This window comes from Periplaneta americana, chromosome 13 (genome assembly GCF_040183065.1).
Source record: "Periplaneta americana isolate PAMFEO1 chromosome 13, P.americana_PAMFEO1_priV1, whole genome shotgun sequence".
Taxonomy (NCBI): Eukaryota; Metazoa; Arthropoda; class Insecta; order Blattodea; family Blattidae; genus Periplaneta; species Periplaneta americana.
In genome coordinates this window covers 49,023,400-49,043,520 of record NC_091129.1, presented here as the reverse complement: position 1 = coordinate 49,043,520, position 20,121 = coordinate 49,023,400, and the positions used below count along the sequence as shown (strand labels likewise).

Below are 20,121 nucleotides of genomic sequence, written 5' to 3'. Positions count from 1 at the left end.
TCTGTCTGCCGACCTGTTCTACAACATTTCAGACGATATATTGCTGCCAATGGCGGCCATTCTGAACACTTGTAACTTTAAAGGTTTGTAACACAAAAAAAGTTCATGCTGTTATTTGTGTCTTAGTTATTAACGTTCAAAGAGTGTAAACATTATTTTGGGACACTCTGTAATTATGAGAAAGTTCGTTCAAAACAATTTTGAACTCTTAATTCTAGAAAAGAATTTATACAACAGACATGGGTAACTTCTATAATTACATACTTCAGTTTCTTCATAAAAACGCAATCAAAATACATTTCTTCAAATTAAAAAAGTATCCGATATTATATGAATAGGTAATACACGGGATTTTATGTTTCTTTGTTGGAGAGAATTGAAATATCTCTCGTAATATTTGGTCTGTCATCAATAAACTGACATTTACATCATCCTTTCATACAGGACTTCATCAACATAAATGTGAGTTTGGAGGGAGATAAAAAGGTAATATCGTGAAACACATGAATAATTAATTTGTGTATTTTTCTAATTATGCTGAATTTCATCTGAACTTCAAGATGAAAAAATTGCTTGGAAATCACATAGCCAAAATTTTTCCTTAACCTAGACATATTCACAGTTCCTACATTACCAAGCATTACTACTATAGATTTATCTGTTATATAAACCTAAAACATCAAATTAAAACATTCTCTAATTCAGCACATCTGGCCGTGGAACCTGGTGGCCCGAGTTCGACTTCCGGTCAGGGCAAGTTACCTGGTTGAGGCTTTTTCCGGGGTTTTCCCTCAACCCAATATGAGCAAATGCTGGGTAACTTTTGTGGTGGATCCCGGACTCAATTTACCGGCATTATCACCTTCCCCTCATTCAGATGCTAAATAACCTAAGATGCTGATAAAGTGTCGTAAAATAACCTACTAAAAATTATAATCATATTAGTATTCAATTTTCAAGTGGGAAACTGTTTGATCTTGAAAAGTCTCTGAACACTATTCAACAAGGAGCTTGTCCCCTGTGACTTTATCTTATCGTGGAGAGAAGTCCCAATACTATAAATGTTACTGGTACCGGGTCGAAATATTTTTTTCATATGAATGACCTTATATAGCAAATAGCAAAGTTCTGGAACATTTTGAGAGGAGGAACACTATGGCAGCTAAATTAAAATTCCTTGACATTCGAATTTCTGGTAACATGAGACCAATCTCTTAATTAGACGGAGCAAGGTAAATCAAGACCACACATTAAAATCAATCTGGTAAGACTTCTCCAATAATGGTGAACTGAAGACACTTGCTGAAAAGGAAGGCTGGCTTACTGTTTACAATGTAGGGTCCTCGAAAACAGATTATTAACTGATAGCAACTAGTCTAAATCAGTAAACAGGCAACGTGAAATAAAAAGATTGGGAATCCTATATACAATAAAAATTAAGCAAGTGGATTTTATGAAAGCAATAGGACGTGAAATATTGTAGAACAATGATGGACTAACTATATGAATTGTACAGAGAGTCCAATATCCTCACTTATGATATGAACAACAACTTCTTCTTGACTAAATACCAAAGAAAGCCCTCAGAGAAAATTTCTTTTGAACCTGGAGAAATGAAAGACCAAAAAAGAGATAGGAAGTTGGAATAAAGGAAGATATGCCAGCTTGCTCCAGTGTCGAAACTGGAAGCTGGCTGCACAAAACAGAAATAGATGAAGGCAAAAATTATAGAGGCCAAGGCTCAAACCTGAGTTCTACCATATTGAATGGATAGATGGAGTAATAAATTTACAACACTTTAATGACGAACTGCATATTAATCATGAGTTAACACAATGACAATGGTAACAGTAGCAAAACCGATGATAGCCTTTAAGTACTTTCAGTAGATTAAGATCAACATTTATTTTAAAAGTGGGTGTATTTATGAAATTTTTGTTGTACACATTCAGAGCGAAATGACAAGCGAAATGACAAAGGGAGAAAGATAGAGAGGAAGAAAGGGACAACATTGCACAAATATTTTCCATTTCACTGGCTGTTATGGAAACTATTTTCCATCGAAAAAAGGATTGTAATTTTTCACTTTTTACCATCAAATTTCGTCGTAGTTCTTAGCCATAGGTCCCATAACCTTTTTTCTTCTCCTTCTCCTCTGATTATTTCTAGAATTGCAAAATTTCTGATTCCACATTGAATCTATAAGCTCAGAAATTCTGTTTCAAAATGCTGTCAATTGCTGTTTATTTCGTAACTAAAAAATTTAAACATTCTACACAACACAATGATGGTTTATAGGAATCGTATTTTATAATGAATAAAAATCTTACATTTCGGTACAAAAGTTTCTTTAATTTCGGTGGTATTTCGCACAAAAAAAAAAAAATAAATAAATTCAACGTCATTTCACATTTAAAAAAATCTATGACTTTCTTATCGTTGTTGTGTAAAACACTCTTACATTACTACATATTCTTACGAAGACTACAAGTCTGTATCATTGAAGTTATTTTTGCACATTTTAATAGTATTTACTGTTTGAAATTTGTGTTGTCTCCCATCCCACATGTGGTTATAAAATAAACTAATGAACACTATAAAACATTGAGACTATTTCTAATGTACTGTATATTTAAAAATGAAGTCACTCAAAACCTGACTTGAATATTAGATTCGAATTCTCTATTGAAATAGGATTTGGATAATAGATTCAAAATTTTGTACATAAATAACAACCTTCGGGCAGTTTCAATTAAAATTTTGTTAAAAGAAATCCAAATCTCTCTTGAAAGTAACAAATTTCGAATAAATTCGTGCTCAAAACAACAATTTTGCATATACACAAAATTTCGCGAGTTTCAACTTAATGATATTTTGATGTGGATGGGATTAAAACATAAAAGTCTGCTTTTATCAGCTGAAAAACTCATTTAGCGAATTCGTGATTTGTGAAAACTAGGTATTTCTAATGGTTTATTAATTTTATCAGAGACAAAATATGCTATTATATAATACAGATCTTATCGAGATTCTATCACCAATTTACAGAAAAGACATTCTGAATGTATCTGAACAAGTTCTATGCCATCACGTTGTTGCTGCTGGTTCAATGCCTAGGCATTTAACAATGAAGTCATTCACTGTCTCGCACTCCAGTATTTTTGTATGTCTTCTTGTAGAAATGTTGTGCATCTTTTGATGTGTTCCATATTCATCTCTTCATTCACATCACACAATGCACAGGCAGGTGTAATGGGAAATTCTTGTTCTGTATAGGTAGCACGCCAAATAATCATGACTTGTTATCAACCTAAATATCACAACAGCAGATTTACATACCCCTTCAAGAATTATATCGAGATTAGTCAAAATTTCCCAGGTTTTATATTATGTTTTATCCAAATTTTGTTGCTTTTGGGAAGATCTGAATTTGCTTTTGATCAGTTGTTTTACAGAATAAAATGGAAGCCTATTATTACATGGTTGTAAAATTTCAGTGCCTTTTAGCGAGAAAGTTATAATGAGCAGCAATTTTGAGAAATGTAAATTAGACTAAACAGAACTTCTTTCCAATGTGAAGTCCTTAATCCATATTCTGAAAGTTTCACACTAGCAACAAGCAAAAAGTGGCCACAGATGTCTACGAGTTCAGTTTAACAATAGAAACCATACTAATACCTTCATATTATTCATGAAGGTGAGAGTGAAGACACTTTTGAAAGACAAATCATGTACATAGGCCTACCTGGTGGATTCACATATAGATACAATAGTGTCAGAAATGGAGATAACTTTATATCAACGTGGATGAGAATGAAGTGCTTCCTCTCACAGATATATTAAACAGTAATGAATACACTTTGCATAAAACAAAAAATGGAATGGAAGTGTGTTAACATTTCGCATTCAAAAGAGAACAGTATTGGTACAGTTTGCAATTCTACAAGAGTTATACATGAAGATTTAAGACTATTCAGTGGTGATTTATATAATTTAGATAATGTAACTTTTTAAGCACACCTGTTTATGGAGAAACAATACAGCTCTAAAGAAGATCAAAGACTTCATTCACATTTACGCAGTGCATACATATTTTATACTTAACTCTAATAAGTAATTTGTAATTCTAGGCCAAATGAATGACTATTTAAAAAAAATCCTTCAAGCAGAAAAACGAAGAAAACAATAGTTTCTTAACATTTTACACTTGTTACAAACTTTCATCAAAATACTCATCCCATTTTCATCATATTAATAGTTACTTTTAGAAATTAATTAAAATATCACAACAAACCTAAGATTTTCCGGATCTGAAAACTCAGTCTTAATTCCTCTTATCATTAAATAATCAAAGAAAAAAAATATATGCTAATGCTCCTACTTAAATTTCAACAAAACTAAGACACAACTGCTTAAAAATACTGTGAATAAAGTAATAATAAAAAAATCTTGACAATGAACTCAGCAGCCAAGTGTGTTGCTTCTCATAGCTTGCTTTCTCACAACAACTGATATTTCACCATTGCCATCACTTGAAGCTATGAAGCTGTCATCATTGTCGATCAATTTTTTCACACTTGCAACTTTTGTATTCCGCACCTGAGAACTGGGTGCTACCTTCACACGACCTGTAATCAAAGAGAAAGAATCTTTTATTTTTATTCTCTCCCTCATACATATTGGATGCAATGCAAATTGTGAGACATTATCTGGAACAAGAACTTAACTATAAAATGTTGTATTAGATATACAGGGCATCAAACATTTTACGAGTAGCTCTTGTATAACAGCATTGTGCAGAAAGACATTCAAATTAATGCTGTGGAACTTAATCGATTAATCTAGTCGGTTAATCAATCAATTTCTGTTGTAAGATTAATCGATAAAAAATATTTAATCGAATAATCAAGTCGATTAAAATTAATCGGCTGTAGTTGATATTAATTATTATTTTGTTAATAGAAAGTCATACTAAAAATTCTGACAATATTTGTTATTTTCTAACTGCATAGCAGACAGTATAGGGAAAATCTCTGCACAAACATTTTATAAAGAGATGGAGATATGAGGGCAGTGACTTAGTCTACGTCAGGCCTTCAGAACTGTAGCTCGAGAGCGACTGCTTTCCTCCCCTCTTTTACCCCACCACCCTTTCTACCTGTGCGGTCACGGCATTCTAGTTACGCTCGGCTGCATCAACATTCATTCTCGGGGATGAAGTCAATCATCCCCAATAGAAGTGGAGTGAGGCTGATGTCGTAGTTCCCCTACTTTGCGAGTTCTGCAGGCCTGGTCTACGCCTATTGAAAGTTGAAACACAATGTGGAACCCTTATTAAGTTTTATGGTTTTCCAAGAAAACTTACACCTTGTCAGCTCATCTTCCGAGCATATGAAATAAATACTTTTCTGGGATTCGTCCCCCTCATTCCTTATAAAATAGCCACGTCTACACTGTGTGTAAGTAAGAGTCTAACTATCCTCTTCTTTTTCTAAAATCTGGTAATTTGGATTACAATAGGAGCCAGTCTTCTGTTTCAACTGCTGTACTTTTGCAGTTGCAGTTTCTGTTCTGAGTTTGTATAAGACGGTTGTTCGTTTAGTTTGATAAAGATAAAAAATCAGTTTTCTGTGGTCTGTGAAAAGTGCAAACTCCATTATGTCATATGAGAATTTGAGAGATAAACTCTGTGAAACATTTGGATTTATTAAGTCACACAGAGTTAGTGTGCACTCAATGTTGGTTGCTTGACGGTCGTCAGCCCACTTTGAGGTCTGTGGATACAGAGGGAAAAAATTGGATTGGTGTCTGGTAGAGTTCCCGGGTAGCTCAGTTGGTAGAGCATTGGTACGTTTGACCAAAGGTCCCAGGTTCGATGCCCGGCCTAGGAACAATTTTTCCTTCGTAATTATTCAAATCAACTTTACAGGGAGTTATACCTGAAAGCTTGATTTGCATAATACACGTCACTGTTAGTTAACAGAAAACCACAATTTAAGGTATATGCACACCTTTACATACAAAAAATTTTGTTTTGCATAATTTTGCTCTGTAAAATTTTTATACAATTGAGATTAGTACCAGAAAGAGGATGAAATGAACAGATCCCTTGAAATTATGTCCAAATTATTTATAAAAATTATTTTATTCATAATTTTGACATACAACTTGAAACATGATAGCTCATGCAGTTTTTAAGATAGAGCCACAGTTTCTTCACTGTTTTATAGCTAAAACTATTCTTTAGTGCCTGACATATAGCTATTTTTTATTTTCATTTACATTAATTAAATATTACCATATATGTAGCTTATACTAATACTTTATGTTGCATAAATCATGTAAAAAATCCATAGATAATTGAGGAGCGTTTTTGCAAAAGTCGATAGATGCAGAAATCAAGATTTTACAGAAATTACACTAAGTGACAGGGTCTATCGAGTTTTGAAAAAAACCTGGAAGGTTTGGTAGTCTCTACATACGGTATGAATCAAGTTTTGGTAAATCTGATTTCATAGATCGATTCCGTAGGTAGAAAACATACGATACCCATATGTAACTCACTTTCGAAAATTTCTGCATCTATCGACTTTTGCAAAAATGCTCCTCAATTATTAACTATATTAATATAATTTTACTCATTGTCAAGCACTAGAGGACATTTCAAGCTTCAAAATGACACCAATATCTTCTTGGTATCACCATATTTGAGTGAGATATCATGTTTAAAAGAATTAAATATTCTAAAATTACTATTTGCAGGAAATAAGCCACAAACTTTCAGAGCCTAGAAGACTCTGTCATCATATGTCACCCCTTAAGCAGCTTCATGTCAGTCCAGTTTCAGCTTCTTTCTGCCTCTCAAATACCTCCTCCTTGTTTTAACTTCAGGTATTGAATGTTTTTTTTTTTTTTTTGGCATTTTTGTCCTTACTTTCCATTGATGCAACAACCTGCGATGGTGTTTGTCCCAGGGTTTATGCCCATCCTCCTCAGAACTTTAATTTCTACTTTTGGACGCTTATTAAAATGACGTACAATATCACTGACACACAAATTTACAGTTTTATGACTAACAGGAAAAGATTATAAATTACTTCATTATGTAAAAACGTGTTTTCAATCTAATGATCATGCCCTGATATCTATGCATCTATTTTGGGACTAGAAAGAAGTTTATTTTACAAGCAATGCTGGATGAGGGGACTGACAGCTACGAGGATCACTCCAAAAGTAATCCACAATATTTATTTAAAAATTACATTTTTATCCTACAGCTTTGCTATTTTCATAGAATGTAGATACATCCTTCAGGAACAATACGTCACTTTTCCACATAATCCCCGCACCTTTCAACTGCCTTACGCCACCTTGGAATGAGAGCCTGAATACCTGCACGATAAAAGTCTGGACCAACACATCTGAGCCACTCTTTAGAAGCGTGCACGAGGGAGTCATCATCTTCGAACCTCATTCCTTCAGTTTACCAAAGAGATGGTAATCACATGGTTCCAGATCCGGACTGTACAGCGGATGTTTCAGTGTTATCCATCCAAGTTTTCTGATCTGATCTGTGGTCTTATGACTGACATGTTGCCATGTGTTGTCGTGCAATAGCAGAACATTCTGCTTCTCCCGATGTGGTCGAACACGACTCAGTCAAGCTTGAAGTTTCTTGAGAGTTGTCGCATATGCATAAGAATTAAAGGTAGTTCTGTGTGGCATGATGTCCACAAGCAAGAGTCCTTCTGAATCGAAAAACATAGGAGCCATAACATTTCCTGTCAAAGGCACAGTTAAGAATTTATTTTCTTCGGTGAATTTGCATGATGCCACTCCATTGTCTGCCTCTTTATCTCTGATCAAAATCGCGGAGCCATGTTTCATCTCCTGTCATAATTCTTGCAAGAAATTCATCTCCACCATTCTCATACTGGTCCGAAAGTTCGCTGCACACTGTTTTTCTGGTTTCTTTGTGGGCTTCTGTTAACATCCTCGGAACCCACCTGGCATAAACTTTTTTTAACCTCAACTGTTTCAATACTCTGCACACAATTGCTTCTTCTATTCCAACTTAGAGTGACAATTCTTTCATTGTTACGCGTTTGTCAGCCTCAGCCAAGTTGTTAAAGCGCTGCACATTGGCAAGTCTTCGTGCAGTGCAGGGTCTTCCACTGCAAGGAGTATCCCGAATATTGGCGTGGCCTCTTTCACAAGATAATCTGCTTGCCCACCGACTAACAGCACTATGATCGACAGCTGCATCTCCATACACCTTTTTTCAACCTCTTGTGAATGTTTCCCACTGTCTCGTTCTCACAGCACAGGAACTCGGTAACAGCACGTTGCTTCTGACAAATGTCAAGTACAGCAGCCAACTTGAAGAAGTGTCATCATGGCGCCACTCACGAGAACGACTTAAATTAAATTTGAATACAAGGGGTAAGGATGTATCTATGACCTCCATAAATTGTAAAGGTTTAGAATAAAAAATAAATTTAAAAAAATGTTGTACATTACTTTTGGAGTGATCTTCGTAGAAGTGACCGTGGCTGATGACACAGAATTTTGGAAAATGGGACTTATCTGAAAAACCATAAGGCATAAATCGACAATTCTTATATCAAATTACAGGAGAGAAAATTCTCTATTAAAATAGTTATATTTTGAAAATTCTAATTTTTTATCATTTTTTGCGTTTTGTGGGTGTACATATACTGTACCTTAAGTCACACAGTTAGTGTGCACTCAATGTTGGTTGCTTGACGGTCGTCAGCCCACTTTGAGGTGTGTGAATACAGAGGGAAAAATTGGATCGGTGTCTGGTAGAGTTCCCGGGTACTCAGTTGGTAGAGCATTGGTACGTTTAACCAAAGGTCCTGGGTTCGATTCCCGGCCCCGGAACAATTTTTCATTCGAAATTATTCAAATGAACTTTACAGGGAGTTATATCTGAAAGCTTGATTTGCATAATACACGTCACTGTTCGTTAACAGAAAACCACAATTTAAGTCACACAGAGTTAGTGTGCACTCAATGTTGGTTGTTTGACAGTCATCAGCCCACTTTGAGGTCTGTGGATACAGTGGGAAGAATTGGATCGGTGTCTGGTGGAGTTCCCGTGTAGCTCAGTTGGTACGTTTAACCAAAGGTCCCGGGTTCGATGCCCGGCCTCGGAACAATTTTTCCTTCGAAATTATTTTAATCATTTATATTTGTTACTGTTGCTCCCAGGTATTTGAATTTTTCCACCTCTTCAAAAGAAAAATTTCCAATTTTTATATTTCCATTTCGTACAATATTCTCGTCACGAGACATAATCATATACTTTGTCTTTTCGGGATTTACTTCCAAACCTATCTCTTTACTTGCTTCAAGTAAAATTCTCGTGTTTTCCCTAATTGTTGTGGATTTTCTCCTAATATATTCACGTCATCCGCATAGACAAGCAGCTGATGTAACCCGTTCAAGTCCAAACCCTCTTTATTATCCTGGACTTTCCTAATGGCATACTCTAGAGCAAAGTTAAAAAGTAAAGGTGATAGTGCATCTCCTCGCTTTAGCCCACAGTAAATTGGAAAGGCATCTGACAGAAATTGACCTATACGGACTCTGCTGTATGTTTCACTGAGACACATTTTAATTAATCGAACTAGTTTCTTGGGAATACCAAATTCAATAAGAATGTCATATAAAACTTCTCTCTTAACCAAGTCATATGCCTTTTTGAAATCTATGAATAACTGATGCACTGTATCGTTATACTCCCAGTTTTTCTCCATTATCTGTTGAATACAAAATATCTGATCAATAGTTGATCTATTATGCCTAAAACCACACTGATGATCCCCAATAATTTCATCTACATATGGAGTTAATCTTCTCAAAAGAATATTGGACAACATTTGATATGACGTCAACAAAATTTATATTCCTCGAAAGTTACTACAGTTAGTCTTGTCCCCTTTCTTAAAGATAGGTAAAATTATGGGCTCCTTCCATTGTTCCGGTACAATTTCCTTTTGCCCAAATAGCAAGTACAAGCTTATCAATTTCGTTAGATAATGTGCTTCCACCCTCTTGTATTAATTCTGCTGGAATTTGATCGATACCTGGAGACATATAATTTTTCAGATTTTCTATCGCAATTTCGACTTCAGAAAGTGTGGGTTTGGGTATAAATGGCTCAGCAGTTTGTATTTCAATTTCGTCCCAATCATTTCTATTTGGCCTATGTATATTTAGTAGTTGCCCAAAATAGTTTTTCCATCTGTTCAGGAATGAATGAGAGTCTGCAAGCAAGTCACCATTCTCATCCTTGATCACATTTACCCTTGCCTGATATCCATTCTTGAATTCCTTTATGCCCTTATATAAATCTCTAATGTTTTTATTTTTACTATTTGTTTCTACCGCATTCAGTTTTTCCTTCAAGTAATGTCTCTTTTTATTCCTAAGTGTATGATTTGCTTCCCGTCTTATTGAAATAATTATCTCTATTCGCCTCAACTGGATCCTGTAAGAATTTCAATTTTGCCTGTTTCCTTCTTTCTACTACCATGCAACAATCTTCATCAAACCACGGTTTCTTTTTTTAGTTTCATAATAACCTATGCTCTGTTCAGCTGTAATTTTGATATTATCTCGGGTATTTTCCCACACGCTATTAGCATCTAACTCTTCCTCAACTTCGTCGGAACTTGCTAATACGACAAACCTATTTGAAATTTCGACCTGATAATGTTGCTTAGTTTCTTCATTCTTTAATTTCGGAATATTGAATTTTTTAAAATTAACTTGTTGCTCTACTCGCTTGGCTACTGATATTCTTTCTCTTAGTGTAAAAGAACTCCTGCGGGACAAAATTCCGGCACACCGGCGACGCTGATATAACCTCTGCAGTTGTGAGCATCATTAAATAAACCATAATTTTTATTTACGCAATAGTACTGAATCATCATCTGCTCCTACATCCCGCTCATCACAGTCGAATTTAAATCACTTCATAGCCCAACCGATTTCTGTTTTAAAGGAAGCTGAACTAACAAACAAAATAGTGAAATGGATTGTAAGGGATAGTCAGCCGATCAATATTATTTCAGATGAGGAACTAAAGGATGTTTTAAGGGAAGCTACTGGTAGTACTCATACAATCTTCCATCTAGACACGTTGTAACTAGGCAAACTGCCACATTTTACGACATTGAAAGATCAAAATTATTAGCTGAACAAAAATACACGGAATATGTTGGCCTAACAGGGAATTTCTGGACTTTAATAGCGAATCAAAGTTATTTGGGTATTAGTACACATTGGAATGACTCGAACTGGGAATTTTGCAGTGCGACATTACAAGTAAAAATGTAATAGAAAAACACACTGTGGCTACATGTACTGACGAGTTCAAACAAGTTGTCAGCAAATGGAATTTACAAAATAATGTTGTCGGAATATGCACAGATAATGCTAGGAATATTGTACTTGGCATTGAAAAGTCTAAATATGATGTCAGATGTGCTGCTCATACGTTACAGTCTTAATAAAGGGATTAAAAGTGCTTCCATAGATAATCTACTTAGTAAATGCAGAAAAATTGTGGGACATTTTAAACACAGTTCATATCTTGAAAATCAACTGTCCCAAAAACTGAATGATCTGAATATTCCGCAACTGAAACTAAAACAAGATGTAGTGACTTGATGGAACAGTACATGCTTAATGTTGGAAAGTATCCTACAAGCTAAGAGAGGAATTGTGGATATATTAGCTACCCACCCATCAAATATCATTCCATTAACTGAAATTGAATGGGAAATGACACAAAAAAGGTTTGAATGTCTGAAGCCATGTCTAGATATGTGATTTTCTTGGAAGAAGTAAATACGTCATGGCAAGTGTTGTATTGCCTGCAATAATATATCTAAGGTTGAATTTGAAAGTCACTGACACAAACCCTCGTTATGTGATCAGATTTAAAACAGCTATTGTCGAAGATTTAGTGGAAAGAGTTAATGACTGGCCTAAATTAGAAATGTATCAAGAAACTACAGCTCTCAATCCAAGATTCGAATCCTTAAAATGGCTTTCTAGAGAAGCAAGAGAACTAGTGTGGTCACGAATTTCCAAAAAAGTTGTGGCTACTACGAAAACTACAACACAATTAAATGTGAAGAAAAGAAAATTGGTTTTTGAAGATAACGACGACAAAATTGAGGCCACCACTCTGTTAACACCACTTGCAGCAGAGATCGACGTCTACAAATCTTTGGGAGAACTAGATGACAACTTTGCAGATCCTCTACTGTGGTGGAAGACACATTCCCTTCAACTTTCAATTCTTTCGTCTGTAGCGAAAAAATTACTCTGTGTTTCAGCTACCTCAGTCCCCTGCGAACAAGTGTTTAGTGATGCAGGAAATATTGTTACTAAACGTAGAGCGGCACTTAATTTGGAGCATGTGAATACACTCACATGTTTAAAATCATGAATGAAGCAGTTTTAAACTAGGCGAGTCTTCATACTTTTTTATTTACATTTGTCTCAAAAATCCTCGGGGAAATTTATAAAATAAATGATAAGCCTACATAATAAATGTGTTAGTAAATAACTAAAATAATATTGTTTTGTAATATAACAATACAGTATATACAGATATACAAAATTTTATAATAATGCTTATTACCGAACACAAATTAAATTTAACAATAATTATTGTGTGTTACAGTATATTAAAACTTTTTTTCAGCTAGATCAAAACTAGATTAATCGATTAAATTCAAATCGTTAATCGATTAAATATTTTGATCGATCGACAGCACTAGTAATAATGCATTATAACAAGGACATATAACTATAGTGTTTATTTATTTGAATACAGTTGGAGCTACCGATTTTGATGCATAATCTTGATGACAGTGTCCAGTTAACAAGGTACTGTTGTTCTGTATGAATGAGTTGCGATCATGTACTCCTTCGTTGCTTATATTTTCACAACCTCTGCTCATGCTGGGGAACATGAAGCTAGCCAACAGAATGATAGTAAAGAACAGTGATTGTAATTTGATTTGTATAGTTGCCGGAGAGGGCAGAGTAATCAGCGTGAATAAAACATGGAGATGATGTAACAAGTTTGTGTTCATTTCATTACCTCTATTTTTTGCCACAGCTCATATCTTTATCATGAAACATACAAATGAACCACACCACAATACAGTCTGAGTGGATTCAACAGATTGTCGTAGATTATTTTCGTTTGCAATAATTTTACACTATGTCTCCTATATGTTCTACATAAAAATGAAAAACATTGCGTAGCCAGGACCAAGAAATTATTGTTTATGTTTATGAGAGGCAAACAACAGGTAGGCTATGAAATGTGTCCCCAAAATTTCATAACAAAAATTCAGAAAACATAAGAACGAGTTGTGGAAACAACAGGGATCTTCGACATGTCAGATTTCAAGAGTGTTAAATAACTGAAAGAGGCACACTGAAATAAGATCAAAATTCGACACACTAGGCAAGAAACCTCATGTTTCAAAAGGAATAAAGAAAGTAGATTAATATGAGAACTTGTTTCAATGATTTAATTCACGTGTAGTATGTGCTTAATAGGAATGGTAATCCTTGCACAAAGAGCTGATCTCTCTTATTCTCCACCAGAAAAAGAACAATATCACCTTTTCATGTATTAGTTTATTATACAATTATGATATAGTCATGAAGAATTTTTTTTTTAAATTTGGCTGAGACTAAATTGTCATTGTACTTACAATTTATAATAAAACACATTAAATTTTTACTATAAAATACTATATTTTATATGTATAGTTCCAACACAAATAAGGAATACCCATATGGACAACATTCGACTTGCGGTGTAGGAAAGTTCACTATATATAAATGGCATGCAGAAAGCCACTTTTTCAATACCAGGGATGCTGAAAAGTATATTTCCGTGAAAATCTGGTAACATACGTATTTCGTAAAATTACTTACCCTCACCATGCAAACTTCAATGTCAATGGAGAAATGTTAATATAGGGATGAGCAATCTGTTATACAGAGTTAGTTAAAAGTCTCACACCACCTAAATAACTTTTGAAGCGTATGGTTCAGTGACATGAAACTTGGTATGTGAGGATAACCATATACTAGGAACTCAATAATGGTATTACCGAGTTTGTTCTACTTCCGGTTTAACCGGAAGTATCTCCAACTCTCTTATTTTAAATGGAACACCCAATATATATTTTTTATTTTTGAATAGTGCTCATTAAGAGCTCTTCAAAAAGTACCCACACTCGATACTTCTGTACAAATTCAGTGTTGCTAAGTCAAGAAAACAGAAAAGTGTATCGAATATTAAAATAATAAAATATTCCTTCCTTAACAAAAACAAAACAAAGCTAGCTCACCTTCTAAATTATGTGTTCAAATTGGTATCCCTCAGCTACTTTACAATATGTCACTCAATCATAGAAAGCATTTAAGGAATGATTTAACCAGGCTTTAGGAATATCTTGCACCACTTCCATTTTTATTTAGCAACACTGAATTTGTACAGAAGTATCAAGTGTGGGTACTTTTTGAAAAGCTCTTAATGAGCTTTATTCAAAAATAAAAAAAAATATATATGAGTGTTACATTTAAAATAAGAGAGTTGGAGTTACTTCCGGTTAAATCGGAAGTAGAAAAATCTCGGTAATACCACAGTCTAATAGATACAGTCACGCAACTCATACGTATAAAATATGCCAACATTTGACAGCTGGCGCGACAGTAGCCCTCTAGCGGCAGGCAAGTTAAAAGTGTGCACACGACATATGATAACACATCAGAAAACGGGTTTTGCGCAATTTATTTTATATTTTTATGCTATACAATAAGTGTATATGGTTCTTATTAATTCTACTTTAGAATCCTGGAAGAATTTCACACGCAGTTAATCTACAAGCTTCAGAAGCTGGGAATAAACGTAATTCTTTCTGCTCCTTACAACTGAATCATGGCCCTGATCACGTATCATGGTTTGAAATAATTGTTCGTGCGTGGTCGGCTAATTCAATTCATTCCTAAATATATTTATGAATCATTGGAACTTTGCATTTTCTGTGAGAAGAGTAAAAATTAGTAGCTTCAGAATTGTAGGGTACATCGCGTGGTGAGCTCCTCTCCCTATTTCCTGAGAAATTAATGATTTTGCATACCGCAAATTGAGGTAAACTCGGCCGCTGAGGTAATCTTGAAAATAAAGAAAAGGGGAGGATTTAAACATTAATATGAAATTCATTATTTTTCCATTTCTTAAGAACCGGTATTTCCTTTATTATTTTGAGTCACAAATAGTGCTGATGTTATGGTTTAAATTTTTATGGCAAGTTTACCGCATTTTACATTACATTTCCAGTTTCCACACATAATGCCTAATTTTAACTTATCCTACCTATATAATACGTAATTTACATGCACTTACTGTTAATATGACGTAGGTGAGAACAGATAAATGAACACACAATTTTGTTGAAAAAATTGTAATTAACTCAGAAAATGTAGGCCTAATTTTATTTTCAGAGCAGAAGTGGTGTAAGTCAAAAATGGGTAATGAGGGGTTAAAGTAAACATTCTGTAAAATACAGCGCAAAGTGGCAGTTAATATTGAATGTATTTAAACTATTAATAGTCAGTGAATAGCACAAAGGATATATTAATTGCTACTTTGCGCTGTATTTTAAACCTCACTGCCTGATTTTGACCTAGACCACTTCTGCACTGAACGGCTCAAATAATCACTGGGAATGTAAAATCAACATCAATAACAGCCATGCAAATTATTACAGAAAAGATTGCTTTTTCTATTAAATTAAAAAAGGCTCTTTTATTTCTTGAGAACTTAGTACGTCTGCCACATGAATCTACAGCAACACATCAGAAATTTATCGACACAGTCTGGATTTATTCAAGAAGTGAATATTTTGCAAAAGGATTACTATACTCCATGAATTCTTGCAAAATTAACACCATGATACCTACTTGAATGCTATATAATATTCAACTTTTGAGAAATATAAAGAAAAAAACACGAATACAAAAATTATGGAATTACTTGCATTAAAAACTGTAGATATATTATCCAAAATCGGAATGGTTACACATTTACACATATGATCTCTGCAAAAAAAAAAAAAAAAAAAAAAAAAAAAAAAAATAATAATAATAATAATAATAATAATTATAATAATAATAATAATAATAATAATAATAATAATAATAATATACTGTAACAGGTATTTACTTTGTTTTTATTTAAACTGTCCTTCCTGACATACAAATAGGTAACTGATAAGTAATAAATGTCTTATAGAACACAATACGTAGGCTACCTACAACGTGGATTATAGGTTATGACTGAGTTATGATTTTCTCTTGGTCTTTAGGGAATCTGAAGAACGACAAATTCGGAGATTTAAACTTGTTGTTATTGCAATTTTCGTCATTGCACACATTACCTTTATTCCGACGCATGATTAAAACGTTATTATAACATCTCGCATCCCTTTAAAGCACGTGCTGGCTCTATCAACCCTATGACCAGTGCCTTGCCTGCCGCTTGGGCGCTAGTGTCGCGAATGTTGGCAAAAAAAGTGTTGAAGTTGCGCGACTGTGTGTATTAGACTGTGGTAATACCATTATTGAGTTCTTAGTATATGGTTATCCTCACATACCAAGTTTCATGTCACTGAACCATATGCTTCAAAAGTTATTTAGGTGGTGCGGAACTTTTAACTAACCTTGTATATATGTGATCAGGGATAATATTGAGAATGATTTGTTCTAATATTCTATCAGGGATGGTAAGTTGCTTTAAATTATTTCAGGTATACTTAGATATACCTTCTTGGCTACTACATAGTAATTCTCTCACAGACGAGCCCTCTGGATTGATGCTGTATTTCTCACTATTTTTTTTCTCTAGCTCTACCTCAGAAGACATATTAATATTTTGCTCAATCCTGATGGTAGGATCTAAAATCATGGTCTTCTTTTTCTGGCAATTGATAACAATATCTGCTCTTCTAGAGAATCCTGAAGAAGATGAACAGAAAACTCTTCTTTATAAATTTCCCATTTAAGGGATTGTAATGTAGATGTCAGGAGTGATAACATTGTAATGGTGGTTGTTTCGAAGTAATTCTCCCTTATGACAAAAACCCAACACATGTCCAAGGATTTCAATCTCGCTGTAACCAGGGTGGCAGCAGCAGGTAGAGCCGGAATTTCTACCAGGGATGCCTCTTGAGATGTTAGCCAACACTTTAAGTGCATTAGACCACTTGGATGATGATATTCCTCTTCTATTGTCTATTCAAAAATTTGCTTTAGGATGGTCAGCATACACAATCACACCTTTTCCTTGCAAAGAATGAGAGGTCCACATGTCAAAAGCTTGTCGTCTTAGTGCTGTTCTTTTTGTCTAGCACGCAATCTAGTACCTCCAGTTTCCTGTATGTTTAATTTTTGTATTGCATGTTGTCATTCACTTTCTAGATCTCTAACTGCGTGTAAATGGGCATCATCAGTGTTATATATATATATATATATATATATATATATATATATATTAATGTGCTGAATGTATGCTTCCCACTGTATTTTCATAAGACCAAGATCACTTAATCGTTTTAGTGCATAAAGCAGGGCAAACCATGTGATAAACCTACTATATGTTTAACAGTACTGTATTTCGCAATAATTTAGCAACTCATCCAGAAAACCGGCTTCAATCTCAGATAATGGAGAACACTGGAAAGGACATACGAGTAGACCAAATATATCGGTTAATAAATAATTGAAAGTTTTTGGTCTGGTTTTAATAAAGGGGACATAAAAAGTTTTGTAATATTTTTAGTTAAATTTGACATTACAGTACTTACACTTCATCAAAAATAATTTTGTCGTTAAAACAAACACCTAAATAATTAATACAGTGGTTCTCAACCTTATTAGCACTGCGGACCCCTTTTTCATAGATCAGTATTTTCATGGACCTCTTCAAAGTCGTCAGTGAAATATGGGAAGATTAGATTTTGGGGTTAATATTAAGTGAAAATGAGTAGTGATATTTCTGCCATATTTTCCAAAATTGAATCATTATTAAATGTATATGTGAATTAAACAAAATGTAAATGATATAATACTGTCCAGAAAAAGAAGTAGATGACCCTCATTAATATGTTACAGCAGAGTTGATATTAAAATATATAGGTAAAACAAAACAATACACTCTACTTTAAATACATTCTTTGTGTAATATTCTTGTATTGGAAAAGAAATAAAGTATACTTTTATAATTTCTCTACTTCAGTGAGAATGATGGAACTGTTTTTTGTGCTTAAAATATCTTTATATTTAGGCTTAATGTTAGTCATCTTTAATCTTAAGTCTACCACCAAATTTACTCAATTTCTTTTAACAGTTTTGATACAAAAAAGAGCAGAAAATGCCTGCTCACACAAGTAAATCGCGGGAAACAACATTAAATGTTTTAAAGCTCATTCTGAGAGTTCATGTTCGGCATGAACTTTCAGCCAAAAATAAAAAAGCTGACATTCGCCACTTTCCAACCCAGATATAATCCCCCAGAGACCAAGGAAAACAGCAGTTGCAGCCTTCAGACTATTGACAAATCATGACTGTCTAGCAAGTCATCTCTAAAGAATAGGTATCTCAGCTTCACCAATATGTGTCCTGTGTAACGATCCAGCAGAAATGAATGAAGATCACTTGAAGACCTGTGAAGCATTAAGATCAGAAGAAACCACAGTTCAAATTATTGGAAAGCACAACTGCTCATGGCTTCATTGCCAGATGCAAGGCACTAGACAACAACAACAACAACAACAACAACAACATTCGCTGTAAACGTTATTCCAAGTAGTGTCACAAGACAATTCAATAAGTTGATCTTCCTTCTTTTCAGTGAGATTGAGAGTCTCCAAGCTAATGAAGGTATTTTGAAGCCATATATTATTAGAATTAGGAACCGGAAAATAATTTCTGAATTTAGCTGACAGTCATTTCAAGCGGTATGCTATTATTTGTCATACTTCATCTGGAAGATCTCGTTCAGAGGTACGTATAAACTCCTGAAGTAAAGATAACGAAGCATAGGACTATATCTCCACTCTGTTCGCCAACTGTATTTTCTTTATCGAAGTTTCAATTTTGCTCTCCACTTGGAAAACATAAACATTTCTACCCTACAGGTCCAAATTAACTCCATTCAAATAAGATAAATTTCCCGCTAAATAAGCTCCTATGCACAACCAAGACAAATCACATGGTTGTCACTCATTTTTCTTGTTCAAATCCAAGAGAAAAAGACGAATCCCATCACGAAGCTCGAAGAACCTTGATATGATGTTTCCTATGGACAGCCATCGTACCTCTATATGCAAGAAAAGATTGATATACTCACTGCCTATTGTGAGGTCCACGTTACATGGATGTAAATGTTGACATCAAATATACATCACATCATTATATTCAGTGCCAAAACAGATCCACTTCCGCTGGATAACCTCTCATGTAGGGATAAAAGAGAATGAAAGGTCTGACAACCTAGCCAAAAAAGGAACAAGCATTATCCCAGAAAAATCACTACTGAACATCGGATCTACAAAATACTGATAAAAAACAAAATTAAATGCATGCTTCTAGAAGATGCACATCAAGTAGCAAACAGGAAGAAATGGGAGGGAATAAGGGAACTATGGGAACAAAATAAAACCAAACCAAGAAAAGAGTCTGTTACTATATTTAGATTGGCTATTGGACATGACTGCTTGGCAGTCCACCTCCAGAAAATCAACGTTCTCCAATCTGCTAACTGTACCATATGCAAAGAAGAAGACTCCATCATGGTTATGCCCACCTAAAAAAGTGCCCCAAACTCAACTCTGACCAAAATCAAAAGAATATTGTCCAGATATATTGGGAGGCCAGAAGACTAATGGACTAAATCCAGGGTCTGCCATTGGAAACAACAACATGTTCACTGCCAATAGCTTCACACACAGTGTGAAAAACACGTGAGTTTAATGGCCAGACTTTAATGAGATT

General features: G+C 34.4%; 1 protein-coding gene across 5 annotated transcripts in view; it reads right to left on the bottom strand.

The window, feature by feature from the left end:
* Positions 1-453: 453 nt before the first annotated feature.
* LOC138711870 (uncharacterized) overlaps positions 454-20,121 on the bottom strand; it is a 77,467-nt gene continuing 57,799 nt past the window's right edge. For all 5 annotated transcript variants that reach the window (XM_069843124.1, XM_069843127.1, XM_069843125.1 and 2 more), the window contains one exon: positions 454-4,628. In XM_069843124.1, the coding sequence (XP_069699225.1) occupies positions 4,462-4,628 (167 nt within the window). In that variant the 3' untranslated portion in view covers positions 454-4,461. The remainder of the gene's footprint in view (positions 4,629-20,121) is intronic.